This window comes from Vanellus vanellus (genome assembly GCF_965231255.1).
Source record: "Vanellus vanellus genome assembly, chromosome: 12".
Classification (NCBI taxonomy): Eukaryota; Metazoa; Chordata; class Aves; order Charadriiformes; family Charadriidae; genus Vanellus; species Vanellus vanellus.
This window is the reverse complement of record NC_138917.1, coordinates 10,817,947-10,844,908: the sequence shown is the minus strand read 5'-3', so window position 1 is coordinate 10,844,908 and position 26,962 is coordinate 10,817,947. Positions and strand designations below refer to the sequence as shown.

General features: G+C 65.1%; 6 protein-coding genes across 9 annotated transcripts; 4 read left to right on the top strand and 2 right to left on the bottom strand.

Moving 5' to 3' along the window:
• Positions 1 to 112: 112 nt before the first annotated feature.
• VPS9D1 (VPS9 domain containing 1) lies at positions 113 to 5,005 on the top strand. Its single transcript, XM_082489292.1, has 16 exons — positions 113 to 239; positions 577 to 649; positions 759 to 851; positions 956 to 1,118; positions 1,257 to 1,368; positions 1,538 to 1,600; positions 1,934 to 1,986; positions 2,065 to 2,152; positions 2,403 to 2,488; positions 2,580 to 3,043; positions 3,242 to 3,371; positions 3,450 to 3,643; positions 3,730 to 3,811; positions 3,969 to 4,073; positions 4,423 to 4,550; positions 4,882 to 5,005. Exons 1-15 carry the CDS (start codon positions 126 to 128, stop codon positions 4,496 to 4,498), a joined length of 1,896 nt encoding a protein of 631 aa, XP_082345418.1. The 5' UTR covers positions 113 to 125; the 3' UTR covers positions 4,499 to 4,550; positions 4,882 to 5,005.
• Positions 4,883 to 6,173, top strand: SPATA2L (spermatogenesis associated 2 like; the record flags this gene model as incomplete). The annotated part of the gene is made up of 2 exons (XM_082489634.1): positions 4,883 to 5,200; positions 5,280 to 6,173. 2 exons carry the CDS (start codon positions 4,883 to 4,885, stop codon positions 6,171 to 6,173), a joined length of 1,212 nt encoding a protein of 403 aa, XP_082345760.1.
• Positions 6,174 to 6,629: 456 nt separating this feature from the next.
• CDK10 (cyclin dependent kinase 10) lies at positions 6,630 to 10,630 on the bottom strand (the record flags this gene model as incomplete). Of its 3 annotated transcripts, none has more annotated exons than XM_082489376.1 (13): positions 6,630 to 7,132; positions 7,203 to 7,255; positions 7,431 to 7,570; positions 7,645 to 7,768; positions 7,881 to 7,940; positions 8,069 to 8,138; positions 8,247 to 8,299; positions 8,640 to 8,707; positions 9,132 to 9,213; positions 9,374 to 9,476; positions 9,571 to 9,642; positions 9,884 to 9,956; positions 10,520 to 10,630. In XM_082489376.1, 13 exons carry the CDS (start codon positions 10,628 to 10,630, stop codon positions 7,029 to 7,031), a joined length of 1,113 nt encoding a protein of 370 aa, XP_082345502.1. In that variant the 3' UTR covers positions 6,630 to 7,028. The 3 variants fall into 3 exon arrangements, with proteins under 3 accessions (XP_082345502.1, XP_082345503.1, XP_082345504.1); XM_082489377.1 differs by having other exon boundaries at positions 10,498 to 10,524; XM_082489378.1 differs by lacking the exons at positions 9,884 to 9,956; positions 10,520 to 10,630 and adding an exon at positions 10,498 to 10,516.
• Positions 10,631 to 10,978: 348 nt separating this feature from the next.
• Positions 10,979 to 16,681, top strand: CHMP1A (charged multivesicular body protein 1A). Of its 2 annotated transcripts, XM_082489279.1 has the most exons (7): positions 10,979 to 11,000; positions 11,250 to 11,269; positions 11,802 to 11,879; positions 12,231 to 12,377; positions 12,938 to 13,066; positions 13,561 to 13,748; positions 14,543 to 16,681. In XM_082489279.1, exons 1-7 carry the CDS (start codon positions 10,994 to 10,996, stop codon positions 14,562 to 14,564), a joined length of 591 nt encoding a protein of 196 aa, XP_082345405.1. In that variant the 5' UTR covers positions 10,979 to 10,993; the 3' UTR covers positions 14,565 to 16,681. The 2 variants fall into 2 exon arrangements, with proteins under 2 accessions (XP_082345405.1, XP_082345404.1); XM_082489278.1 differs by lacking the exons at positions 10,979 to 11,000; positions 11,250 to 11,269 and having other exon boundaries at positions 11,276 to 11,879.
• Positions 16,682 to 17,913: 1,232 nt separating this feature from the next.
• DPEP1 (dipeptidase 1) lies at positions 17,914 to 21,446 on the bottom strand (the record flags this gene model as incomplete). The annotated part of the gene is made up of 10 exons (XM_082489250.1): positions 17,914 to 18,084; positions 18,446 to 18,581; positions 18,766 to 18,841; positions 18,919 to 19,003; positions 19,083 to 19,259; positions 19,453 to 19,522; positions 19,651 to 19,801; positions 19,883 to 20,015; positions 20,168 to 20,300; positions 21,328 to 21,446. 10 exons carry the CDS (start codon positions 21,444 to 21,446, stop codon positions 17,914 to 17,916), a joined length of 1,251 nt encoding a protein of 416 aa, XP_082345376.1.
• A 1,237-nt stretch (positions 21,447 to 22,683) lies between these two features.
• On the top strand, positions 22,684 to 24,864 carry LOC309676754 (sulfotransferase 2B1-like; the record flags this gene model as incomplete). Its single annotated transcript, XM_082489383.1, has 6 exons — positions 22,684 to 22,822; positions 23,413 to 23,621; positions 23,782 to 23,908; positions 23,980 to 24,074; positions 24,144 to 24,324; positions 24,423 to 24,864. The coding sequence occupies 6 exons, from the start codon at positions 22,684 to 22,686 to the stop codon at positions 24,536 to 24,538; spliced, it is 867 nt and encodes a 288-aa protein (XP_082345509.1). The 3' UTR covers positions 24,539 to 24,864.
• Between the last annotated feature and the right edge of the window lie 2,098 nt (positions 24,865 to 26,962).

The following is a 26,962-nucleotide window of genomic DNA, read 5'->3' as shown; positions in this document are numbered from 1 at the left end:
CGGCCCGCCCCGCCCCGCCCGGCGCAGCGCCCCCTACCGGCCGGAGGACCCCGCCGCCGGTCCAGCCCCGCCGCGCTCCCCCCCGGCGCCGCGGCTCGATCACGCCGTTCCGGGCGGCGGCCGCCATGGCCGCGGCGGGCGGCGATGGGCCCGGGGGGGCCGGGGCGGGCCGGGCCCTACAGACCGCCATGAGGGCGGCGAGCGGCGCTCTGGAGATGGACAGCGCCGGGCGGCCGCGGGTGAGCGCGGGGCGGGGCGGGAGGGGACCGCCGGGACCCCCCTTTGCATCCCCCGGGGCCTGGGGACACCGGGAGGGCCGGGGTCCCGCCGAGGCCGTGGGGTGCCCTCCAACCCCCGCGGGCAGGATGCGGGGTCCGGGGGTCCCCAGGCCGCTCCCCGCCCCGCCCGGAGCCCCGACGCCCCCGGGGAAGGGCCCGATCCTGCATCCCCCGGTCCAGCCTGCCTCCCCCCGGCAGTGCCCGGAGGGTGGCGGGGGTCTCACCGGACACCTGGCGGGGCTGGGGCTGCCTGGGGAGCCGGGGGGGGGGGGCGCGGCTCATCCCCCCTCTCTGACAGGAGGCGTACGTGGAGTACCTGAAGAGCATCGCCCTCATCGCCCAGGCCCTGCAGGAGGAGGCGGCAGGGACAGGTATGGCAGGACCCTCAGCAGCCCCTCCCGGGCCCCCCATGCCCGTGGCATGAACGAACCGGGGCCGGTGGGCACGGGGGTGAGCCTGACACCCTGCCCCTCCCCACAGACGGCAGCGAGGGGGTCACTCCCGACACCCCGAAGATGCTGAAGCTCGCGGAGCAGTGCCTGGAGAGGGTCAAGTCCATCGCAGCGGCGCTGGGTGAGCGAGGGGGTTGTGGGGTCCTGCTTCGTGCAGCCGGGCGCCCACCCGGGGGCCAGGCTGGTGGCCGGGAACGGCCAGATGACCTATCCTTCCCTCCTCAGGGAAAACCCAGGCTAAACCGGCGGCGCAGGAGCGGAGCGGGGGCCCTGCTCCCCTCACCAGGCACCGCCGGGTCTTCTCGGACGAGGGGGGGAAGCTCTCTCCCTTTCTGCCCCCGGAGATCTTCCAGAAGCTGCAGATCGCCGAGGCGCAGAGCGCACGGAAGTATGTGAGCTCGGACACGGGGGAGCTGATGTCTGCCCCACTCTGCCGGGGTCCCAGCTGGGGGGGGGCACGGCAGGGAAGGGGCCCCAGGTCTGCCACTGTGCCCCGCCGTGGGTGCTGAGGGCTGGTTCCCGGCAGGGAGCTGACGCCACTGGAGGAGGCATCTCTGCAGAACCAGAAGCTGAAGGCTGCCTACGAGGCGCGGGTGGCGCGGCTGAACCCCAGCCAGGCCCTGCAGAAGACCTCCCTGGCAAGTGGGGAGCCCTGCTGGGTGGGAGGCTGGGGAGGGGTGGCTGCTGCCGGTGGGTTGGGAGGGGAGAGGGTCCCTGTGGTGCTTGGGGGACCCCCTGCTCTGTGCCTGGTACACTGATGGCCATGGGTTTTGGGGAGGTGTCCCCAACATGCTGCCTGCTTTACAGACGCTGTCCCTGCAGCGGCAGATGATGGAGAACCTGGTGATCGCCAAGGCCCGGGAGGAGACTGTATCCTTCACAGCGGGGGAGAGCTCTGGGGGCTGGTCCTGCAGCCGTACTGGGCCCCGGCAGACCCCCACGGCTCCCAGCCCCACACGCCACTGCGGGTGCCTGTGCCCTGTCCCTGGGCTGCACTGATCCCACACAGGCTTTTGGGATCCCAGTCCTGTCCCGCTACTGGCTGATCTGGCGGGGTGGAGGCGGGAGAATGGCTGATCCTGGTCCCCGGGCTACCATGGCTGTACTGGGGCAGGGGGTTGTGCCAGAGTGGTGGGCGAGCGGTGCTGGCTGGGTGCCGCGGTGGTGTGCGGGCTCTGGAACCTTAACTCTGCCATGGCTCAGCTGCAGCGGAAAATGGAAGAACGGCGGCTGCGGCTGCAGGAGGCTGCCAACAGGTGAGCAGGGATGTCACTGCGGGGAGCCTGGGGGCCACCCTGACAGGTACCCTCAACCCGGGATCGTTGCACCCCCAGGAGGTTCTCCAGCAGCGTGGCCCTCACCCCCGAGGAGCAGGAGCAGAGAGCCCTCTACGCCGCCATCCTTGAGTATGAGCAGGACCATGTGAGTACGCACCGGAGGCTACTGCCGTGGGGACAGAGGACCATGCCGTGGGTGCAGGATGCATTGCTGTCCTTGGCTGCTGTGGGGCAAGAGGTCTTGGCACCCCTGGGTGCTGCTGGGGCAGGGTGCTGTGCTGTCCCTGGGCACTGTGGGGGCAGGATGCTGTGCCATGGGGCAGGATGCTGTGACATTGAGCAGGGTGCCACACTGTGGGGCAGGGTGCCATGCCATCCCCACTGACACTCCCCAGGACTGGCCAAGGCAGTGGAAGGCCAGGCTGAAGCGGAGCCCGGCAGACCTCTCCCTGGTGTCGGGGTTTTTCTCCTGCCTCCTCAGGTACGACTGGGGTGGGGAAGGGCCCTGCTCAGGGCGAGGGGGCTGCGGCCGCTTGCCGGTGCCCCCTGCCCACCCCTCCCTCTGCTTCCAGCTTCCCTGAGCACCCCATTGCCCAGCTCCTGCGGCAGCTGCAGTGTGCGGTGTACACCCGCCTCTACCCAGCCATCAGCCAGGGCACCGCTGATGTCCCCCCCGCCTCCCCCACCGGCCTCTCCTTCCTCTCGCTGGATGCGGGGGGCTCGCTGCCTGCCGAGCCAGGTGGCCGCCGGCTCCGAGCCTCCCGCAGCCTCCACTGCATGTTCTCGGTGCCCGAGCACAGCCCGGCCGGGCTGCGGCACAGCCTGTCCAGCACACCCCTCGCCGATGGCGGTCCTGGTACCCCAAGGGCGACGGCAGCCCCCCAGACCCCTCGGGAGAGCTCCTTCGAGGACCTGGAGCGGTTCCTGGCGTCGCCTGAGGGTTGGACCCCCGGGGAGCCCCCGGCTGGCCCTGGGCAGGAGACAGCGCTGCCGGAGCAGCTGAAGGGCATTGTGCGGGACATCCACAACGCCATCGGTGAGGGATGGCCAATGGGGTCAGGGGGATGCGTGGGATCTTGGTGGGGGCTCTCCCCAGCCGTGGGCTCTCTGGGAGGGGAGGGAGCCCCCTGCACCCTGTTGTTTTAGCCGGGGAGGACTCGGGGCACAGGGGGGGAGGACAGGGAGGGTCTCACTGGCGCCCGCTGAGCGTGCTGCGTAACTTGTCCCTTCCCAGACAGGCTGCTCTCCCTGACGCTGCTGGCCTTTGAGGGGCTCAACACCGCCGCCGGCAAGGACCAGTGCCTGGCCTGCCTGGAGGAAGCCTTCTTCCCCCCGCTCTGGGCCCCGCTGTTGGCTCTCTACAGGTACCGTGGCCCCGGGGCCAGGTCCCCCGTGGCCCCCCTGGCCCCTTCCCCTGCAGCCCCTCACCTCTCTGCCCGCAGGAGCGTGCACCGGCCCCACGAGGTGGCCCTGGCTCGGAGCATGGAGCGGCACCGGCACGCTGGCCCTGCTGACATGGGGCTGTCCTCCCGCCTGTTCCCCCCGGCCCCCGGCTGCCCTGCGTACGGCTCCGCCATCGAGGACCTGCGCCTCATCCCGCTGGAGACCTGTCCCCGCAGGAAGCTGGAGTGCATTGGTGTGTGGCGGGGGGGAGGTGTCCAGGCTGGCAGGGGGGTCTAGAGGAATGGCAGGGTGACCCTCAGCACCCGCTCTGTGCCGCAGTGCGAGCCCTGCGCAGCATCTGCGAGTGTGCCGAGGAGTACTGCGGTGCCCGGGATGGCCGGACCCCCGCCTCCGCTGCCATGTGAGTACCAGGGGGGGCAGCCAGCCCCATGGCCAGGCAGAGCCGAGCTGGGGCCATGACGGGGAGTGGGGTGCTCACCCCTCTTGCACTCGGGGTGCAGACGTGGGGCTGGGGGGTTCCCGGTGCTCATGTGACTGATGGTTCCCATTGGTGGCAGCGGGGCAGATGACCTGCTGCCTATCCTGTCCTACGTGGTGCTGCAGACGGGGCTGCCCCAGCTGCTCTCCGAGTGTGCCGCCCTGGAGGAGTTCATCCACGAGGGGTAGGAGCTGGCGGGGGGTTCTGGGACACACGGGGTGGGGGCACCACTGTCCCCTCTCCTGGGACAGGGCTGGAGGCATGGGGAGGGGAGCTGGGTGGGAGCCATGGCTACTGTGGGCGCAGGGCTCTGGTGGTGTCCTGGCTGTGATGGTGTGGTGGCCATGGTGGTGTCCCAGTTGTGGTGGTGTCCTGGCCGTGGTGGTGTCCCAGGTGTGGCAGTGTCCCAGCCTTGATAATGTCCTTGCTGTGATGGTGTGGTGGTGGTGATGGCATCCTGGCTGTGGTGGTGCGGTGGCCATGGCAGTGTCCTGGCTGTGACGGTGTGGTGGTGGTGGTGCTGTGCCGTGCAGGTACCTGATCGGGGAGGAGGGGTACTGCCTGACGTCCCTGCAGAGCGCCCTGTCCTACGTGGAGTCCCTGCAGTGAGGAGGCAGCACCGGGGGGGGGACGACCCTCTCCCCGCCACCCTGGGGCACAGGCAGGTGCTGCTCCCCATCCCCGCGGCCCTGGCGTTGAGGGGGTCCCCGTGGGGCGGGACGGGCCGAGCCCCTCGTGGAGGGGGCACCCCACGCGGGGTCCCGCGTGTCCCCCCGGCCACGCTGCTGCTGCTCCCCCCCGCCCGCTGGGGGGCGCTGTGGGCGCTGGCTCAGCCCAACTCCGGGAGGGCGGAGCTTCGGGCGGGTACCGCCCCTCTAGTTGACGTCACTGTCCGCGGTGGGCGTGGCGCGGGAAGCGGAAGTGGAGCGGGTGCGGAGCGTGGGGCAGGGAGGGAGCGGGGGAGCCGGGCGCTCACCCGGCTGTACCCCCAGGATGTGCGCGGGCTCGGCACTGCGGCAGCAGTACCGGGAGGAGTACCGGCGCTGCCTGGAGCGGGAGTTCCGCCGGGGCCGCGCCGGGACCTGCTCCGACCCCTCCTTCGGGGAGATGCTGCGGCAGCGGCTGAGGCTGGAGCCGGCGCTGCTGGGGGCCCTGCAGGAGGACGGCCCGGCACTGCTGGACCGCGGGCTGCGGGGCCGCCCTGCCCCGGGACCGGCGCTGCGGAGCCTGGCCGGCGCCTTCCGGCTGCTGGAGCTGGCGGCCGTCAACCTCTACCTCTTCCCCTGGCGCAGGGAGTTCGGCACCGTCCAGGTGAGGACCGGGGGCGGTTTTGGGGGGACACACGGATGCACTGGGAGTCTCCAGCCACGTGTCCCTGCTCTCTTTACAGACCTTCTCCGGCACGTACGTGCACTCGCTGCGCCCAGCCCTCCCCGAAGCTGACCTGGTGCGGAGCTTTGGCCGGTTGGGCTATGAACGGTGTGACCCGCACCGCCTGGCCATCTCCCGGCTACCCCCGGGGCCCGAGCTGGTTGCCGCTGCCTGCGGCTTTTTTGCCTGCCGGCTGGAGTGTGAGATCCTGGTGGAGGTGGTGCTGCGGCTGCAGCCGCACCGGCTGCACGCTGAGGAGCTGCTGGAGGCACGCTGGCTGGCTGGGGACGTGGAGGCCTGCATGGAGATGCTGCAGCAGCAGCGAGAAGCGGCTGCCAACTGTGGTGACAGTGTGGACCTTTACCAGGAGATGCCAGCCAACCCCGAGGACAGAGGGGAAGACGATGCAGCCACCCCAGCGCTGTGGAGGGACCCTGGTAGCCCACGGGGTGCTCAGGATGTGCCCAGGAGGGGCTGGGACCGCTGCAGAGACAGCAGGTGTGGACAGGAGCCGGTGCCCTCCATGGACACTTGTCCCGACCTAGACACTTCCTCCTCTCACCTCTTCCTGGAGCAGGAGCTTGGTGGGGCCAGCAGCACCCTCTCCACTCCAGCTGTGGGGAACGGAAGCCCCCAGGTGCTGGGGGAGACCCAGGATTTGCCCCCCGCTGCCCCTCAGGAAGCCCCTGAACTGCCCTGCTACCAGCTACACTCCTGCCTGCGCCGGGGCGTGCTGCCCTCCTACTGCTGCACCACCTGCCAACAGCTCCACGCTGGCGCCTGTGTGGCCGGGCAGGCCTGCCGCAGCCGCCACCACGGGCAGGAGCTGCGCAGTGAGAGGCAGCAGCGGCTTTGGCTGCAGCGGACAGAGGTGGACATGCTGCTGGCTGATGGCTCCAGCCCCTGGTCCTAGCCCCCCTAAGGTTCTGCTGCATGAGGACAGTCATGCTCCCAACCCGAGGGGCACCGAACTTGCTCTGCTGGGAGGTAGTGGGGCCTGTGCCGTGCTCTGCTTTGCCCCCAGGGTGGTAGGAGCCTGCCAGGCTCCGGAGGACATGCTCCTGCTCCAGCCCCAGTGCTCCCGCTGTAAACGGTTCGGTGCATCTCAGTAAAGTGTGGCTACCTGGCAGCATGGTGGTCTGCTCCTGCCCTGCTGGGGTGGGAGGGAGAAGGGACATGGCCTGTAGTGCCATCTGGTGCCACAAATCTCTCAGGATGGGGGGCAGGCTCCTCCAAAGGCGTTTTGGGAGGCAGAGCTCAGGGGATGTCCTCGGCCCTAGGGCTGGATGTGTGGCACAAGGGAAGCAGGGCAGAGCTGCGGTTTCTCCCAGCCCAGCTGGAGCTGAGGCAATTCACTCCACACTGCTGCTGCTGGCAGGTACTTTTATTGACAGCAAAGTCAGGGTCGCCCCATGCAGCCAGCACCGTCTGAGGCTTCCCTCTGGCCCCTTCATCCTGGGATACAGCTGGCCCTGCCAGCGACCCCTCCCTCTCCCAGGGTCCCTGGGCCCAGTCTCTCCTGCCCCTGGTGCTGAGTTTGCCCAGCGCTGTGCTGGACCCTGCCCAGCTCCAGGGCAGAAGATGCGTATGGGGGGTGGGTCACAGCACTCCCCTGCTGCAGCTGGGCAGTCCCCATGCCGGTGCAGGGAGGGGAAGTAAATCTGGGAGCTGTCCTGGGAGGGGATTGAGCCTGTGGTGCTGGTGGTGTTCTGCACCAGGAAAGCTGCCCTAGCTGGTGTGCGCCACGCCTCCTCCCACAGGCCAGGGCTCAGGGCTTGCTGCGCTTTGCCTGGCTCTCTGTCCCTGCGCTGGTGGTGGCCGCCCGCTTGTTGCGGTGGTGGGGGAAGGTGGGCATGAGCTCTGGCTCGCAGGCTGTGGGGCAGAGAGAGGGATTAGCAGGGCCCAGAGCTCCCCAGCCCTGCCTCGTGGAGGGTTTACTTACGCAGGGGCTTCTCCTTGAAGTAGGAGCTGTCCAGGCAGTCTTTTGCTGTCGCCCTGTGGGGATGAGGGGACATAGCAGGCACCCCCCGAAGGTACTGACCTGCCCCCAGCTCTGGGGACAGCCCTGTCACGGGGCCAGTGTGACGCAGGCAGCCCCATCCGCAGGCAGGTTTCCTCCTCCCCTGCCCGCCCCAGGTTCTGCCCACGCAGAGCAGCCGAGGGCTCTTACCGCTTCTTGGGATCATACATGAAGAGGAAGTTGAGCAGCCGCAGGCCGGCCTCCGAGAGCCAGGGGAACTTGTGCTTGAGGTTGTTGTAGGGCTGCTTCCGCAGAGTGTACTGACTCACCAGGGGCAGCTTGGAGAAACCCTGAAGGGGACGGAGTGTGAGGCGGAGGCAGGGAGAGCAGGCAGGGCAGGCAGCAAACAAGGGACTGCTCTCACCGGCCAGATGTTTTCATTGGGCGTCCCCAGGAGCTGCACAATGAGGTCGATCTGGTGGATCTCAGAGGTACCTGGCAGCAATGGCTTGTGGGCCAGCAGCTCAGCAAGGATGCAGCCCATGGCCCTGCAGAGCAGAGAAGGTGCAAGATTCATTAGGAGCAAGAGAAGCCCCTGCATTGACATGCCCTCCCCCCCCGGGTCTGCAGCCCCTAGACCCCCTCCTGCCCTCCCCTTACCACATGTCGATGCTGGTGGTCTGTGTTGTCATCCCCAGCAGCAGCTCGGGCGCTCGGTACCTGTGCAGGGGACAGCACTATCTCAAGGTGTCTGTGGCAGAGCCAGTGCTAAGGAAGCCCCCTGCTGTACTGCGAGGACTCACCTGCATCACTCCCAGCCAGCACATCCCCCCACACCGACCACTCACCACAGCGTGACGACTTTGGGGGTCATTGGCTTTGACGGCATCCCATAGGAGCGTGCCAGTCCAAAATCGGCTAAAACAGAGACTTGAGATCAGGAGAGAGGCAAGCTCCTTGCTCTGATTGTGTCATGGTGCGGAGGGAGAGCTGCAGGCACATCCGTGGCGGCTGCCAGGAGCTCACCTATCTTCACACAGCCTTTGTCAGTCATGAGCAGGTTGGACACCTTCAGGTCCCTGCCAAGGAATAGAGAGTGGCTGGTCAGCATCATCCTTCAGACAATAGCTCCTCCTGTACCTGTGCTGCCCCAGGGCTTGTGGGCAGCTGCTGAGCCCCAGAGCTGAGCAATCACAAGGAGAAGCGGATCTCATCATTCAGTGGCCTCCCTGCCCCGCCAACGCTCCCATACAGACACACTGATTTGCTCAGAGCTACTCCACACCATGCTCCTTGCTCACAGGACATGGGTGTGGGAGGTGAAGAATCACACCACAGTTTGAGGATCAGCAGGCTCCCTTCCATCAGCCCCTTCTCCCCACATGCCCGTTCCCACCACGTCTGTCCTGTTGCTCCCACCTGTGGATGATGTAGTTCTCATGAAGGTACTGCAGACCCTTGAGGACTTGCAGGATGATACACTTCACCTGCAGACAGGGAACAGGAACACCGACCTCTGTGAGAGCAGCATCAGCCAGGCAAATCCCCGGAGGTTAAACCCGCTCGGGTGCCCTGCGGTCTGCCACATCTGTCACTGCTCTGCAGTGCCTCAGTCCCTGTGTCCTGCCACAGTAGCTCACAGGCTGTCTAGGGGCACATCTTTCCCAGCTCTGTTTCTGTGCCAGTTTGCTCCAGCCCAAAACCCAACCTGGAGAGTCCCTGAAATGTTCTGCAAGTGCCAGCTAAGCCCAGGAATGCTGGTTCACCTGGGCTTCAGCAGGGCTGGGGAACACCAACACAAGGTCCAGGCGTCACAGGGTCTTAGGGAGTCCATGCTGGTGGCCAGCATGTTCTGGCTGGAGTAGCAGCACCCTCTCAGGGGTCACATACCTAAAGCTTAGCCCAACTTACCTGAGCCTCTGAAAAAGGTGTCTGCATGTTCTCGAGAAGGCTGGCTAGGTCCTGCTCGCAGTAGCCCATCACCAGGAAAATACTGTCATAGACAAGACACAGTCAGGAGTCTCTCCTGGGACACCTCTCTGGTGTCCCAGCACTCACAGCGCAGGTCTGTGCCACGAGAGGCAGCTCAGGGAACCAAGAAGGGTCTGAAAGGCAGAGAGAGCAGAGGGAGGGGACAGAGGGGAGACTCTCACCTCTCCAGATGGTTCCCTACAACCACGTCCTTCAGCTCCACAATGTTGGGATGCCGAAGCTGCAGGAGCAGAGTGATCTCCCGCAGGCTGCTAATGGGCATTCCTGCAGAGAGCAACAGCTGTGCTGCATGACTGCCTCAAGCAGGGGCTGGGGATGCTTCCACCCACCACAGGAGTCACCCCTGCTCCTCCATTACCATCTTTCTCATTGTCCATCCGCACCTTCTTCAATGCCACAGTCTCATCTGTCAGGGTGTCCCGGGCCCGGTCTGAAAGCAGCACAGGGCATGCACTCAGCCCCAGAAGACAAACACTGGTTTTATCGTGAGCCAGGGGGACCCCGGTGCTGATGAGCCTCCTCCCAACCTTAGCACCCCACAGCCCCAACCCCAACTGGAGCCCCAACATGCTCCTGCTACTAGGATGCAGGTAGATAGGCTACAGCCCCTCCTTCTGACCAGGAACTGGCTCTGCCGCAGGCTCAGAGAGTGCAGCCAATGCCACACTTACACACTATGCCATAGGTGCCTTCTCCAATCCGATTCAGCTTTTCGAACTCCTTCACGCTCCGGCATCTTCCCAGCTGGAACCAAAGAGCCAAGTCACAGGGGAGCACTAGCTCTGGGGCAGCCCTCAATGGTTTCTCACCAACATTACCAGGGACACACAAACTTGATGGCAGACTAACACCTTAAGCTACACCTCTCCCTCTCACCGGGCAGACTGTGGTGCTGCTCCAGTGCTTACAGAGCAAACCAGCGCTTACAAAACACCACAGCCATATCAGCTCAGCCAGCAGCCACGACAGAGACTGTTTCTCTGGTCCCTCCTGCCCCCAGCCAGGTGCCAGCACGCCACCCCTGCCACTGCCCCCACCGAGGAGCCTCCCTGTTCCCCACACAAGCTGCTCCCAGCCGGGTCTACAGGCACCGCACGCTGCCCAGCTCCCACCCTGTTCCCAGCCCGCCCCGGTAAGGGGGAAGCCCACGTAGCTGCTGGCGCAGGGCGGCCGCTCCCCCTCAGCAGGCCCCGGGCCTACCCGCAACACGGGGGCCTGAAGGCGCTGAGACCCTCCTCCCCCTCCCCAGACACCTCCAGGAGCCCGGGGACCCCGCTCTGCTCACCCACATGGTCCCAGCTTCTCACCCGGTCGGCCGCCGGCACCTCGAAGAAGCCCTCGCCCCGCAGCCGCCGCAGCCGCAGCGGCTCCAACTCCCCCTCGGCAGATCCCCCCTCCGCCATGACGGCCCAGCGCATACGCAGTGTCCCCGCCCACTTGGGGAGGGGACTCGCCTGTACGCATGCGCAGTGTAGCACTCACAGCTGCCACGCATGCGCTATACCACCTGCCCCGCAGACCCCGCCCCCCCACGCTGTTCCATGGCAACGGTTGCTAGGCACGGCGTCGGGCCTGGGCGGTGGGGCCCACCGCCGTCCCATTTGGCCACGCCCCATTTGGCCACGCCCCACATTGGCCACGTCCCCTGCGTGACAGCGCCCCCGCCCCCTCGCAGCCGACGCTACTCACGTGACCTCCCCGCCCGGCCGTGCTCTCGCGAGAAGCGGCGCGCCCACCCCGGAAGCGGTGGCGGTAGAACCCGGAAGCGGCGGCGGGGCAGGATGGACGGTAAGGGCGGGCGGACGGGAAAGAGGGCTCCGACGCACTGGGCTTGGGGGGGGGGGCAGGGGGGAGGGCTGGAGCTTGTACTGGTGGGTGGGGCCGGGGGCATACCGAGGGCGGGGGAGCGCGGAGGCTGTGGCCGGAGCCGGGGCCTAGCACCGGCCCCAGTCCCGGCATTGTCCCCGGCCTCCGATCCCGGCCTCGGCGTTGTCCCCGTTGTGCTGTCTCTGAGGCTGTACTCTCCTTTTCTTCTAGACACGCTCTTCCAGCTGAAGGTGAGGGTGACGGCGGGCCCTCCACCTCCTCTCCCTCACGTGTCTCCGGTCCTGGAGGGCCGGCGACGGCGTCCACCTCTCCGGGAGGAGCCGGGGACCGTTGCGTCGGCTGACTCGCGCCTCATCGGGGCAGGAGACCCTGGCCTGCAGAGATCCGCCTTCCAGGAGGCGCGGGTTTGCTGCCGCTCTGCCCTTCCCGGCCGCGGAAGCCCCGCCGATGCCGGCGGCTGCGGGAAGAGGGAGCTCTTTAGCCGAGTTTGTTCTCTGGGGCCACTGTTCCGGGGCTACCGTTCCGGGGCTGTTCCCGGCGCTTCCCTTCTTGGAAGCGAGGAAAACGAACTTCCTGGTGTGCTCAGGGAGCCTCCGGTCCTCGGGGAATTCCGTCTCCCTGGCCCCGCATCCCGCAGCCAGAGGTTTGGGGAAGCCGTGGCTGGCGTTGCTGGGGGGTGGGAGGCAGCTGGGGACTCTGCTCACACCAGTCCCTGGTTCTGCGCTGCCGTATCCTGGCACTAACCCTTTGTTTTCTCCACAGTTCACAGCGAAGCAGCTGGAGAAGCTCGCTAAAAAAGCTGAGAAGGACTCCAAGGCTGAACAAGCCAAAGTCAAAAAGGTGGGTGGGAGCTCGCTCTGTGCCGGGGGGCTGTGGATCCTGCTTCTTGCCGTGTTCCAGCAAGGGAGTGGGGAAAGGGGTGGGTTCCCCTCTCCAGGCCTCACTGTGCGCGCCAGCTCAGCCTCCAAATGTTTTGCATCTCATTGTCAGTTCTTGAATCTGCCTGGTGGATGTGGTGCATCCCTGGAACACTGAGAGGGATTTAATTCCCGTTCAAGGGCGTGCTCAGCATTTTGAGGGTCACAGGAGGGCTGTTTCCTGCTGGAAACCTGCCAGGCAGAAACAGAGCATGCTTGTTTATAAAATCTGTGGTGGATTCTCTGTCCAAGCAGTTGCCCTTTGCCTTTCCAGGCCCTTCAGCAGAAGAATGTGGAGTGCGCTCGTGTCTATGCAGAGAATGCCATCCGCAAGAAGAACGAGGGCCTTAACTGGCTCCGCATGTCTTCTCGAGTGGATGCGGTGGCCTCCAAGGTCCAGACAGCAGTGACGATGAAGGGGGTAAGAGCCTCTGCAATGACATGGGGCTTTGAGATGGGTCTGGGTCCTGCAGAGAGCGAACATTGGCTATTTCCCTCTCACTACCTTGAACCACTTTGAACTTTCATGTCCCTGGAAAGAATCCTGCCATGCTTTGCAGTTAGCCAGACCCCCTGGCTTTGGTGCAGCCTGTGAAGAACCCGTCTGGGATGGCTTCACAGCGGGGCTGCTTCACTGGGGGCTCAGATTAAAACCTTAATCCGTGGCTGCAGAGAGGGAGAGGCTCATGCCTGAAGCCTCTTGCCTCATGGTGTGTATGAGGGGGGTGGGCTGGGACCTGTCCTGCCAAGAATGCTGCCTGAGGTCTCCAGTCGCTGAACGTGGCTGGAGAAACCTGTGGCCAGCCTGAACCTGCAGAGATCTAGCTGCAGCATCTGGTGAGCAGGCAGAGCCCATCCTGCCTCGTAGTGCTGCTGTGAGCATCAGATATGCTCGCTTTTCTCTCACTGGCCTGGGTTTTACTCTCAGCAGTGGTGTACCTTGCTTTTGGGGAGCACCGGTGAAGCAATCTCCTCTTACAGGTGACGAAAAACATGGCCCAGGTGACCAAGGCCTTGGACAAGGCTCTGAGCTCCATGGACCTGCAGAAGGTGTCTGCGGTGATGGATAAATTTGAGCAGCAGGTTCAGAATTTGGATGTTCATACGTCGGTAAGTGCCAGTGGCCTCTGCAGGGTCTGGGAGCTGCTGGGTTCGGGAGGGTGGGTGGGTTTGTCTCTGTGAACCGTAATATGGTGGCTCCCGGGAGAGAGCTGGGTCCCAGCTGTAACTCTGGCTTCCACAGCAGCGCTCTCTTCCCCTTTGGGGCTCCAGCCTCCGGTGTGGGAAACCCCCTGAGCTGTTCATGTAGTTGTGTTCTCTGCATTTGAAGGATATGAGAGACACTGGGGAAGACACAACTTTGCTGCCTGACGGGGAAGGAGCTTGCTGGGCAAAGAGGCAAATGCGGCAGTCGGGGAGAAGAGGGAGGGTGACTGTCCCTGTGTCATAGCTAGTCATTGCTCAGAGGGGGTCTGGGGAAGAACCAGACCTCGTGCCCCTTCGCTGTAGCCCTGCTGTCAGGCTTGAGGCTTTGGAGGCTGCTCTGGCTAAAGGGGCGGGTGGCTTTGCCCGTGGGGCAGGGTGACACGCTATCTCTGTCACAGGTCATGGAGGACTCCATGAGCTCCGCTACCACGCTGACCACGCCACAGGAACAGGTGGACAGCCTCATCGTGCAGATTGCAGAGGAGAACGGCCTGGAGATCATGGACCAGCTCAACCAGCTTCCTGAGGGGGCTTCGGCAGTTGGGGAGAGCTCAGTCCGCACCCAGGAAGACCAGCTGTCACGGAGGTTTGTTCTCTCCTGTGTCCTTTGCCTTGTGTCGAGGCAGTTTGAATCCTTCCCAAGGATCCCTCACCAATATGAAGGGCACGAGTTAGCCTGTCAAAGCAGGCTGAGTGGGTGCTGAGCCCCCTCTATCATGTTCAGGCAAGCCACAGCCCGGCTGTCCCTGTGGTACCCTGGGCAGGCAGGCAAGGTGGCTGTTCGGGACTCTGGGACCGCTTTGGGCCTGGGGATGGGGGTGGCTTCTGGCACTCACCAGCGAGCTCTCGTTGATGAGGTGCAGAACAGTCTCCCCCTGCTCTGTGCTCGCCCTCACGCAGCTGCTGCTGCTCTGGGAATGCTTGGCTCTGACCTTCAAACAGCTCCGGGAACAGGCTGTCTCCCTGGAACTGCCCCAGGAGAAGCTGATGAGCTTCCTTTCCCTGGTCCCTCCCTGCTGCTCCCCACGCAGCCGCCACTGGGGTCCATCTGGGGACAGCCCTGAGGCTGTGGTATGCTGCCGTGGAAGCTGGGAATGGCCCTGGGAGAGGGACCAGGTGGGCTGCAGTGGCGAGACACCCAAAAGAGAAGCCAGGAACCCCTCCTCTGCAGTACCCTGCCTGTGTTGATGGCAGACACCCCAAGTTAACCTCAGGCAGCCACAGCCATGTGCTCCAGTACAGAGTTTCTTGCACCTCTGCTGCAGGAGGGAGGTTTCTGGGCAGATATGTTCTCTGCGTGCGCTGCCTGAAGGGTCCTTCTGAGTCATGGCCGTTTCTTGCTGCTATCAAGTCTGTTCCCTCTCATGTTCTCCCTTCCAGGTTGGCTGCCTTGCGGAATTAAGGTCTCCTGTTGCCCCTGCGGACTGCTGCCCTGCACTGGTGGTATGGTGTGTGGGGTGGAGGGGCCCGGGACTTCCTCACCTCTGCTACATCCTTGCTCTGACCCACTGGCCAGGCGGAGTCGGCCATTCCCTCCTCCAGCAGCACGTCCCCAGCCCTGCCTGCCTGTGTTTAGACTCTTTTTTTTTTGGGGGGGTGTGATGGTGACAACTTCTCCCAGAGCAGGCAGCGATCCTGGCAGGGGGTTTCTGAGCAGAGACAGCCCCTCTCTGGGCTTGAGGAATGCTTTGCTGGTTCTGATTTCGGGGTGTTTTTCATTTGATGGTCGCTGCTGGTTTCTGGCAGCATCTCACAATTCAACGTTCCGCTCCTGATTGAACACTAAAGGAATCCTTCTGGAGGCGGGTGGCAGAATCTTCTGGAGTGCTGCTCGCCGCCTGACTCCTCTGTGCATAGCACACTTCTGTTACCTGTTTTAGACCAGGTCTCCGAACTGCGGGCTGTGTTTTCCTCAGGGCCCGCAGCAAGGAGCTGTTTACAAGGAGCAGGGAGATCCCCACAGGGCTGCCTTCCTCTCACAGCTGTTTGGGAAGGGTTGTTTTCCCGGCTGTGGTGTTTCTGGGAAGGTTAGTGCCTTGCAGGAAGGGGAGGTTATGCTGTAGCATCTCTTCCCTCGCAGTGACCTTCCCGAGCCATAGCTGGGTGCCCTGTTTGCAGACTTTACCTTCCCAATCGCTAGCTCCTTGTCCTGCCGGGCCAAACCTCCCTGTACCACAAAGTGACCTTTGAAACACTCATCCTGCCCTGCATAAGCCTGTGTATGTGTGCGTGTAAATCCACGCATTCCACGTCTCCAGCTGCTGTGGTCTGGAAATGGTTATCCAGGCACTGACCTCCCACATGGAACCAGTCCCTGCCTGATGTCCAGCAGCTGGGAATGGATCACAGCAGCTTTCACCCCCAGGCTTGGAGCTGTGGTGGCCACAGCCTCGTCCCCAAATGTCCCCCAGCTGGATGGGTGTGACAGTAAATGCTAAACCATCCTGAGAGCATGTCTGCCTGTGCTGGCTGTGGCTCGTCCTCTGGATATCTGCTGCCATTTCCTCTCTGTTGTCCCCCCCTTGCCGCGTCTGCTGCCTGTGGCCACCTGTAGAGCATGGTACTGAGCTGGATGAGCTGGGGGCTGCTTCCGGGGCACTGCACTGTCCCCTTGCCTCCTGCTGCTCACTGGGAAACGTGGCTGCTTGTCCCTTGGAACCTACCCTTGAGGCTGAAGTTTTCTGTGCCCCTCGTCTATGACTCCCAGGCACTACTGAGCTGCTGGATTGATGGGAAGCTCACCCGGAAGGAAATGTAGTTTCCTTTGGCTCTCACGAGGAGGATCTTTAACCTTCTCTCCGCGGGCTGTAAATGGGTCCTGTGCAGGTGCTGGGTCTGGCAGTGCTGAGCTGTGCTGTGAGCAGCCAGGGGCGGGCAGCTGGTCCTGCTGCAGTGGGGCAACTCTGATTCATCGCTTTGAAAGGGAATTTTAACGCGTGCGCAGCTGCTTTGGGCTGTGCTGAGAGGAGGAAAGGGGAGAGGGGGAGGCAGCTCCCTCCCACACCCAGTGCTGGCTGACCTCCCGGGCTGCCGGTGCGGACATGGGGCAGCACTCACTGGGCCAGGGGCCATCTTCCCAGCACTTGCAACACAAACACTTTTCACTGTCTTGATTATTTCTTCTGAGTTCAGTGGCCTTGGCAGTGTGTGTCTAGTGACCGACAGAGCCTTCTTCCCCGCTGTGTGCTGTGCTGGGGACATGGGGTGGTGACCCAGGAGGACAAGGTGGCTTTGGGCTACAAAGTCACTTGTGCATGGTGAAGCATTGGATCATGTCCCCCCTCCTGCGGGGCCAGGCAGCTTGGCCCTGCACGGGTGCCATGCATGGGTGCCACCTGTGGGGCTGCGGGCCACGATGGGCCCTGAGGCCCAGGGAGCCCCTGCCCCTGGAAATGCTCCTTCCAGTGTGATGTATCTGTGTGTTTTTTTTTTTAAAGCTTGTCTCATTTGCCTTTTTCTTCTTCTCCAACTCCATGTTGATTACCTTCTGCTGTTTTAAATAAACAATCCCTGAACAGCTGTCGTGGTGTGTCTGGGCCTTCAGGTGCAGAGAGGGGGTTTGTGGTCCCCTCTGCCCTGTGGTGCAGCGCGATGGCTGCGCCCTGTCCCCTGCCTGGCACAGAGGACCTGGTGCCACGGGGCTGAGGTGAGGAGGAAGGGGCTGGCGGCCTCCCTGCCTCCTCTTGCCTAGGGGGATGGAAGCAGTCACCGGGGCAGAGCTGTGGCTCCCCACCGCCGGGGTCACCACCTCTGGGGTGCAGAAGGGGAAAGGGCCCTGACAAGTCCCCCCATGCTTTCCCTGCAGGGACAGGTTCCTTTCATGTAGCCGAGCCAGGGGGGAAGTGGGGCGAGCAGGAGCTGCTATGGCCCCGGTGCAGCCACGGGCAGCTGGCTTGAGTTGAGCTCCTTTGCCCCAGTGTGGTTTTTGGGCTGCCCAACTCCTTAAGTTCTCTGCACCGTTCCCTGGCCTTTGCTCATGACCCCATGGAGGAAGCCCTGGTGCTTTCCACCCTGGTCCTGCCATCGGCACCTGCTGACAGCAGCTTCACCATCAGGGATGTTGCCATCCCGGCAGGGACCGGGCACATCCCTTCCCCGTGCCCATCCTTTCCCGGTGCCTGGCTGGCAGACGGGGCTCTGTGCCTCAGCCAATTTGCGAATGCCACAGGAAGATGTCTCTCCTTCTCCTGCCTGTTTTCCTGGTGCCCAAAGCCGCCTCCGCTCAGAAGACAGGCTGTTCCCAAATGTGAGAGGAAATTGCTAAGAAGATAATTGAGTAGCCAATTAATTAGCTAATGATTAATGTAAGCATCCTGCGGAGGCAGCCCTACAGCCACTCTGGCCGTGTGTTGCAGCGATGTGTCACTCCCAGTGTGGTGACAGTGTCTCAGTGCCCCGGGCTGGGCACCCACCGGGCCCCTGTCCCTCTGCCCTGCCGGGGCCGTGCAGGGGTGGCTGGCAGGGTGTTGGCATGGTTGGTGACCTGCCAGGGTGGCTGGTGACCTGCTGGGATGGCTCATCCCCTCCAGCCAGGAGCAGGGCAATGGGGCTGGGGCTGGTGGTCCCCGCAGGGTTCCAGCGTGGATGCACGTTGCTGGCGGTGCTCGAAGCACGGCTTTATTTTACTCGCGGGGCCGGTGCGCAGGTGGGAAGGGGCGGCAGGGTTGGGCACAGCCTGGCAGCCACTGGGCTGGCCACCGGCATCCTGCCAGGCAGGGTGCTGGGGCTGCGGCGGGAGCCGGGCCCGGGTGCTAGGAGAGCAGGGAGCAGAGCAGGCCCAGTGCCAGCGCCAGGGCTGCCGGCAGGTGCCGGATTGTGGCAGCACCGTTGGTGTACCCATAGCTGGTCCTGCATGATCCCTCCAGCTCCTCGAAGGTAATGGGTGTCTCCTGAGCAGCCATGCCTTGCATATTGTTCTTCACCTGTGATGGGGGGACAGGGTGGGCTGCCGCAGTGAGGGGAAGTCCCCGTGCCGCATACAGCCCCCTGTCACCTTGCAGGTCCCTGTGCCGCCATTCCCAAGCTCTGTGTGTCTCTGTGCCCCCGTTCATCCCACTATCTCCCAAGTCCCTTTGCCACCTCATGTCCCCGTACATCACTGAGTGCCATGCATCCGGATGTCCCACTGGTCTCTGCTGTTCCATGTGTCCCCATGCCCTGTCCCCATGGGCATCCCCATTCCTGGTGCAGCCCTGTGCTTGGTGCATCCCCATGCCCCATGTGTCCCCGTACCTCCCTGTGCCCGGTGTTCCCTGTGCCTAGTGCTCTCCATGCCCTGCTCACCTCCTCCACCTTCTTGAAGACGCGGAGCAGGTTTTCGGCCAGGGCCATCTTCACCTCTGCCTCCGTCCAGTTCCTTGCCAGCAGCTCAGCCACCAGTGCGGGGTACGTGGAGACGTCCTCCAGGTTGGTGGGGAGCCTGTGCCACCCCACAGCTCACAGCTGTGCTGGGGGCAGCCGAGTCCAGCAGCACCCACCCCCCGCACCACCCAGCTGCCCATGCAGGGCACAAGGGAGACACCCCCCCCCCCCCCCCCCATGGCCAGGGACACGCTGCCCTGTCCCAGCAGCACAGCCCATCTTGTGCTCATCACCTGCATTACCTCGTCACACCGTCATAGTCCCCACCGAAGCCGACGGACTGGGCACCGGCCACCTTCTTCACGTGGTCCATGTGATCTGTGGACGTGGAGAGGACCGGGTGAGCAGGGTGGGGGGACACTGCCACCTCCCACCCACCCAGGCGCCCACCTCACCTGCGACGTTGGCCAGTGTGGCCGTGTCCCCGCACGTCACGTACTCGTTGTAGAAGTTGACCATCACCAGGCTGCCCGTGGAGGCCTGGGGGAGAGGCACCCTGAGCCCCGCAGCCTCCCCGGCCAGCCCCCCTCCCTGCCCATGGCCATGCCCCGGCGCTCACCACTATACTCAGCACGTCATCAGGCACGTTGCGGTGATGTGGGCAGAGGCTGTAGGCGGACGAGTGGCTGAAGATGACAGGGGCTTTGGAGAGCTTCAGCACAACCTTCATGGTGTCCACCGAGACATGGGCCAGGTCCACGATCATGCCCAGGCGGTTCATCTCCGCCAGCACCGTCTGCGGGGACGGGGACAGGGCAGGTGAGGGGTGTGCAAGGCGCCATGGCAGCCCTGCATGGGGGGACACCATGCATCCAGGGCACCCACTGCTCGGTGTAGCAACCTGGCGTGGGGCTGGTGGGTGCCAGTACCACAACCCCCATCCTGAGCCATTGCTCCCAGATGCCGCCATCAACCCTGTCCCCGCTCACCTTCCCAAAGGATGAGAGGCCATGATGTTGGGGCTGCTCATCCTTGGTGTCCACCAGCCAGTTGTCAGCCCTGCGGAGTGGGGAGACCATCAGGGTGGACCCCCCTGCCACGTACCCCTGCTCGGCCACACGCCCCATCCCCCCCCATGCTGGCCCTGTCACCCCGTCCCCGTCCCCATCCCCCCCAGCGGCTGCTACCAGGGGGTGTTGCAGCTGTGGGTGAGGGTCATGTAGCGGACGCCCAGGCGGTAGAAGGTGCGCAGGACACCCAGGCTGCTGTCGATGGAGTGGCCGCCCTCCACCCCGATGAGGCTGGCCACCTTCTTGTTCTGGAAAGCCTGCTGGATGCCTGTGGGAGGAGGGGGAGCATCAGCCAGGGAGGGCACCGGGGCACCCACGGCACGTGTGTCCCAGCCCTGCGCCCACTCACCATTGCTGTCGATGACACAGGAGAAGGTCTCGGGGTACAGCTCGCACATGCGGTGCACCACGTCGATCTGCTCCAGCGTGCGCTTCACCGCATCTTTGTTCTGCGTGTCGCAGGGCACGTACGCCGACCAGAACTGCCCACAATGGCACTCGGTGAGCACTGGGAGCCCGGCCCCGTGCCCACTGCCACCCACCCTGGTGTCCTCCGTTGTGCCCCTGCCCACCCCGGTGCCCACCCTGGTGCCCACCCTGGTGCTCCCCCTCCCCCCCCGCCTCGCTGTCCCACCTGCCCGCCCACATGCCCCCTGCGCAGTTTGGGGATGTTGGTGTGGGTGCCGTTCAGCGTGGTGAGGTTGGCCTCTGGCAGCCCCAGCTGGTTGTTGAACTTCTTGAGGAGCTGCCAGGGCAGGTCGTTGTGCCTGGGCAGGGGAGAGAGTGGGAATTGAGAGGCTGTCTGCCCGCCTGTCCGTCTGTCCGGCCAGCCTCCTGGCTGCCCATCTCCCTGCCCATCTCCCTGTCTGTCTGCCCACCCATTCCCCACTTATCTGTCCATCCTTCCATCTATCCACCCATCCATCTGGCTGTCCATCCATCATCCATCCATCCACTCGCCCACCCACCAGTCCATCTGCCCACCCATTTGTGCTCTCTGCCAAGAGCTACCCGAGCGGCTCTGGCCAGGAGTTGTGGACAAGTGACTCCCAGGGGACATTCCCATATGGGACCCCCTTTGCCGGCTGCAGGGAGGCTGGGGACCCCTCTGTGCACCCCTCCACCCACCATGCCCACTCAGCCCTCTCACCCGGCGTGGTCCAGCATCCCTCTGTCAGGGACATCACTGTCACCGCTATGGGGATGTCACCGCCACGGGGACGTCACTACCACACAGTGTCCTGCACACAGCAGTATCGCTGGGGAAGTGCTGGGTGCCACACGCATGGGCTGCCTCCCACTTCTCCCCTCCTGCGTCACGGTCCCCACATCCTCCGGCACCCCCCGCCCCGCGCCTGCTTCCAGGGGCTGCGCTGCACCGGGCTGCCGTGGCTCAGGTCTGGTGCCATGGGGGACCCTGTGGAGGACCTGAGCCGCCTGAGGGTCCTGGCGTGAGACTGGGGACATCCCTTAGGACACAACCCTGCAGGACCTGTTTGCCCCAAGCAGGGACTTCCCCTGGGGCAGTCTGGTCCCCGGCTTCCCGGCACCCTGCCTGCTTCCAGCAGAGTGGCTCTGCCGGGGATCCCCTCGGCTGCGTGGCCCCGGGGTGCCCGGCACGGGGATCCCCCAGGAGAGCTGTCCCCTTACAGCCCCGGGGTGCCCGGCACGGGGATCCCCCGGCAGGGCTGTCCCTAATGGGGTTTTCTGGCTGGGGTTTTTCTCAGGGTGCCGAGAGCCGCAGCCCTGCCGCGGTGGCCGGGCACGCCACGGGGTCAGGCAACCTTTGCTCACCCGTCGATGACCGGCGTGGTCGTCATGATGCGCTCGGCCTCCTCCCGGTGATGCTGCCCGGCGCAGGGCAGGAGCAGGCGCAGCGCCAGCGCCAGCGCCAGCACGTTCCCGCCTGGCATCTTCGCCCGCTCGGTGCTGCTGGGGGATGATCCGGCGTGATCCTCTGCCACCGCTGCCGGGAGACTGCTGAGCGCAAGCACCGGGACGGCTACCCCGGCTCACTGTCCGTCCCCTCCCGCTGTAAATAAATAACCAGGAGTCGCAGCCGTAACCCCACCCTGCGCGCCCTGCGCCCCGGCCCTGGCAGCGTCTGGGCACAGCGGGCACTGGGGCGGCGCGACGGCAGCCTCCCCCATCCCGGCCCCGGGTGGCAGGGCTGTGCCAGGGCCTCTCTGCATAGCTGCGGTGACGCTCCCGGCCCCTCTAATGCAGCCCAGATTTTTTTTTTGCTGGGAAAGTGCCGGTCCCATCCCCGCCTCGGCATCCCCAGTGCCGGCTCCCGCCGGCACCCCCAGTTCAGCGCTGGCACTGCCGGCACCCCCACAGCCAACGGGCAGGGCCCGGCACCCCTGTCCCTCGCTCACCCCGGCCCCGGGACGCTCGGGCTGCTGCTGCCTGTAACGGCGGTGAAATAAGTTTTCCGGCTTGCGTGCTGGCGGCGGAGCTGGGACGGGCTCCGGCCACCCCAGATGGCGTCGGGCGCTGGGGAGCGGCCGAGTGCTGGCGTATCCTGCGGCTCTGTGGTGAGGCCGTCCCGCCATGGAGGAGCTGGGGGGCAGCAGACAGGGTGGGACGTCTCTGGTGTGTGGCTGCCAGTGGTGTCCCATGTGTGCCGGGCTCCCCCCACCCGCCATCCTGCTGCAGCATTGTGTGGGGGGAAACTGAGGCACACATCGGTCCTGCGGCACAGCACCCGGGGTGGGGGAACCCCGGCTGGGGCTGGCAGTGGCCACGGGGCTGGCGGTGGCTGCGGTGTCGTGTGAGGCAAGAGGCACCGCGGGGCTGCTGGGAATGGCACAGATCCACATGGAGACGGCCAGCCCTGCTCCTTGTCCCTGGGTGTGCCAGGACGGGAATTCCTTCCTCCGGCACGGTGCTGGCTGTGGGGAGCTCGGCTGTGTGGTGTGGTATGCCGTGGGGCTGACCTCCATCCCTCCCCAGGGGTGCCCCCAGCCCGGGGCTGTCCTGCAGCCCCCCGGCCCCGCAGGCAGCGCTCTCCCGGCGATGGCCCCAGCCGGATCCCCGTTTCCCTGGCAGGAATGTGCCGGGGGAGCCCGGCCCCCTCACGCCTGGACGGCTTCCTCTTTTCCAGCTATTTAAGGCCGATTGCGGCGCATCCCCTGCAGTGACTGGGCCATGGAGCGGATGGAAGTGACCGAGACCTTTGCTGGCATCTCCCTGCCGGGCCACCTCCACACCCAGGAGTCCCTCAGCTTCGCCACCGCCTTCTCCTTCCGCCCCACCGACGTGGTCATCGCCACCTACCCCAAATCGGGTAAGGGCCGGCGGGGTGGCAGGCAGGTGGGGTCTAGGGGGGGGCGAGGAGGGTCCCAGAGGGATGGGGACAGGGAGGGGACCCAGGTGGGTGGGGGGGTGGGGGGTCAGTGGGGCAGCACTGGGGACCCCCAGGCTGGGGGTGGGGATGGAGGGGCACGGTCAGGCTCTGCCGCGCGGCCCCCGGCTCTCCGGCAGGACCGAGAGCTGCCTGCGTGGCTGGGAGGTGGCCGGGCTCGGGGCCAGCCCCTCCCTGGGCAGAGTCCCCGCGTCCCCGCAGCCCAATGGCTACTGTCTCCTCTGGCCACAGCACAGGGGAACCCAGCCCCAGCCACTGGCTCCCCCCCCCCCAAAAAAAACAAACCCTGCCCTGCGGGTGGGGGGCAGCCACCCCCACCCCCTCCCCTGCCCCAGCCCTGTCCCCAACCAAAGACTGGTGTGGCTGGTGGAGGTTCTGGGGGTCCCACACGGCACTGCTGCCCCATGCCACATTGTGCCGTGCCGAGCCATGCCATGCCGTGCTGTGCCATACAAGGGCACGCCGTGCTGTGCCGTGCCATGCCGAGCCGTGCCTGATGGCCGCCTCCCCAGGCACCACTTGGATGCAGGAGATCCTGACACTGCTGTTCAGCCATGGGGACGCCCTGCCAGCCAAGACCATCCCCAACTGGGAGCGGGCGCCCTGGCTGGAGCAGATCTACTTCAGGGATGCGCTGCAGGACACGGCCGCCCACCGGCTCATCACCACCCACCTGCCCGCCCGCGTCCTGGCACCTGCCCTGCAGCAGAGCAAGGCCAAGGTGAGGGGGGAGCCGGGACGGTCTTAGGGGGGGGTCCCAACTGGGGCATCCCGTGCCCACGGGACTTCCCGCTGTCGGGGTGATCGCAAGGGGCTTTCTGAGCGAGGTGGAGTGGAATCCCCCCCCCCCGGCCATGTGGCTGACACTGTCAACCCCCCAGGTGATCTATGTGGCCAGGAACCCCAAGGATGTTGCTGTCTCCTTCTACCACTTCCATCGCCTGGCCAAGTTCCTGCCTGACCCCGGCTCCTTCGACACCTTCCTCACACGGTTCCTCGAGGGCACGGGTAAGGGCCGGGGGTTCCTGGGGTGCTTGGGCTCAGCTGCAGGGCCTCCCATCACCCCCACCTCCTTCCAGTGCACTACGGCTCCTGGTTTGACCACGTCAAGGGCTGGCTAGGCCAGCGGCACCTCCTGAACATCTTCTATGTCACCTATGAGGAACTGCACCAGGTGAGCCCCAGCATGTCCCCATCCCTGTCCCTGCTGGCTGCCCTGGGCTGACCGTCCCCTCCGCCGCAGGACCTGCGTGGCACAGCACAGCGCCTCAGCGCCTTCCTTGGCTGCCCGCTGGGAACAGAGACGCTGGAAGCCCTGGAGCAGCACTGCAGCTTTGTCTCCATGAGGGACAACACCATGGCCAACTACACCCTCATCCCCTCTGAAATCATGGACCACAGCCAGGGCCGCTTCATGAGGAAAGGTGAGGGGGGGCGGGGGGATGGGGTGAGGGAGACATGGGGGGCCACCGGCCCTGGCTGAAGCCCCCCCCCCCACCACTCCGTCCCCTCCATCCCGCAGGCGTGGTGGGGGACTGGCGCGACCACTTCTCCCCCCTGCAAAACGCCCTCTTCAACCGCCTCTACCAGGAGGAGATGGGCGACTCAGAGCTGCCCACACGCTGGCCCATGGCCTGAGGGGCTGGGAGACCGAGGGGGGGGGTCTACACGACTGCTTTGCTGCCTGCTGAGCCCTGCCATGTCAGGGGGGGACCCTGCATGGGGAGCCCCCAGCACCCCCATAACTTATACACCCCCATTCATTGCCCTGGGGCTGCGGCGGAGATGGGGGTCCGGCGGGCGGGCACAGGCTGCATGACATCCCCCCAAGGGATGGGGGGACTTTTCCGGCCACACATTGCGGCCATCCCCGTGGCCTTCCTTCCCCTTGGGTGGGGGCATGTGGCCGTGACCCCCCTTTCCGCCCAGCCTGCCCTGGGGAAATAAATATTTATTGCTGTTTCCATCCAGGCTGCGTGTTCCCATGGGCGTGGGGTGGGAAGCGGCGTGCTGGCAGCGCCAGCGGCGGGAAGCACCCGGCGTTATCAGGATCCCCATCAGGGTGGGGACCCATCTTCAGGGACCTTATCTGCGGCGGGGGGGCAATGGCCGGGTGGGCAGCGCAGGGGGCCGTGGCGGGCTGCCAGGCGCCATGGTGGGGTCATGGCACGGTGGACGGTGACGGTGTTTGCTGGCGGAGCCTGTGGCACAGAGCTGGTTCCTTCACCAGCAGCCAGGGCTGCCAGGCCCTCCCAGAGATCCCCCCCAAGTCTGGCATCCCCCTGCCCCTCCAGATACCCTCTGCCCCCCGCCCTGCCCCAGTGCACCCCTCATGGTGCTCTGGGGGGGTGGCAGTGCCCTGACCAGCCTGGCTGGATGTCCCCCCCCGCTCATCTCCTCTCCTGGCGTGTCTGCACCCAGGGGCTTGTGCCCACCACCCCATCCCAGCACCATGGGGTGCCCCAGGCAGGCAGCACCCCCCCAAGCCCTGCAGACCCTGTCATGCCATGCTCCAAGGAATCGGTGTGTCAAGCCACTTGGGAAGTGCAGGCGCTGTCAATAATTAACCCTTGGCTTAATTAACCAGCACCTGCCAGGTCAGTGTGGCACAGTGCCGGGGTGGGGGTGGGCAAGCGCTTGGCCCTGGCATGAGCAGGACCCCTCGCCAAGGGCTCGGCTGAGCCGGGGGCAGGCGGTGAGACACCCCCGGGGATGCTGGCACTGCAGCCTGGTGGCACCGGGACCCTGCCAGCCCTGCCGCCGCCGCTGCCCAGCCCAGCTGCCCCGCTGGTGGGCGCAGCCCGGCTCGGTGACGCTGGGCACCCCCAAGCCCCGTGGGGTCCCCCTGCACCCACCGTTGGGGCACCCAGCCGGCCCCACAGAGCAGGGTGCCATGGCAGACCCCTGCCCGCGCCGAGGGCCGGCTGCATCCGCAGGCTCGTCAGGCGCTGGGTTTCTATGGCGACGTCTATTATCCTGTTTTATAGAGAGATGAATCAGGAGCTATAAATATGCGGGTTGATCGGGGTGGTGCGGGCAGCGCGCTCTGCCTGCGTGCAGAGTGCCGGCAGCAGGCAGCGCTGGGTGGGCACCGCAGTCCTGCGTGGCGTTGCCGGTGGATGGGTGAGTGGCTCCCAGCCGGCACGGCTGCGTGGACAGGGGCAGGCTGGCACCCCTGTGCCGGCACCCGCGGTGATGGCCGCATCCCCGGCCACAGACTCCAGCTCCCGCATGGCAGGATCTTGGGCGGCACCTACCCCGTGACGGCTGCCCCGAGTCCCAGTTTCAGTCCCCATGGTGGCCTTGGGTCACGGCCCACCCTGGTGGACATCACCTCCCCAGGGGGATCTGCCAGCACCGGAATGGTGACACACAGCGCATGGCACAGGGTGAACGACACATGGCACGTGGCACAGTGTCACACAGCATGTGGCAGTTGGCACACAGTGAACAGTGCACAGCTTTCGGCACAGCAAATGGCGCACAGCAATTGGTGGGCTGCACATAGCAGCAGTGCGGCACAGCACCCGGTGCGCAGTACACGGCGCATGGCACAGCATGGCACACGGCACGCAGCACACAGCCCATGGCCCAGAACATGGCACATGGCATGCAGGACATAGCAAGTGGCACATGGCACGTGGCAATGCGTGTGGCACATGGCACACCGCACATGACACGCGTCACGTGACTTGTGGCACAGGGCACATGGCACATGTGGCGGCACGTGGTGCAACATGGAGCACATACCATGAAGCACGCATCAAGCGGCACACGGCACATGGTATGTGGTACATGGCACACAGCACATGGCACACAGCACATGGCACATGGAACATGTCACACAGTGCATCACACATGGCACAGTGCATGGCTTGCAGCATACAGCACGTGGCACACGGCACACAGTGTGTGGCACGTGGTGCACGGCATGTGGTACACAGCACACGGCAGAGTACATAGCACATGGCACATGGTACGTGGCACATGGTGCACAGCACACGGCACACAGCACACGGCACATGGCACGCGGCACACAGTGCATGGCATGCAGCGTACAAC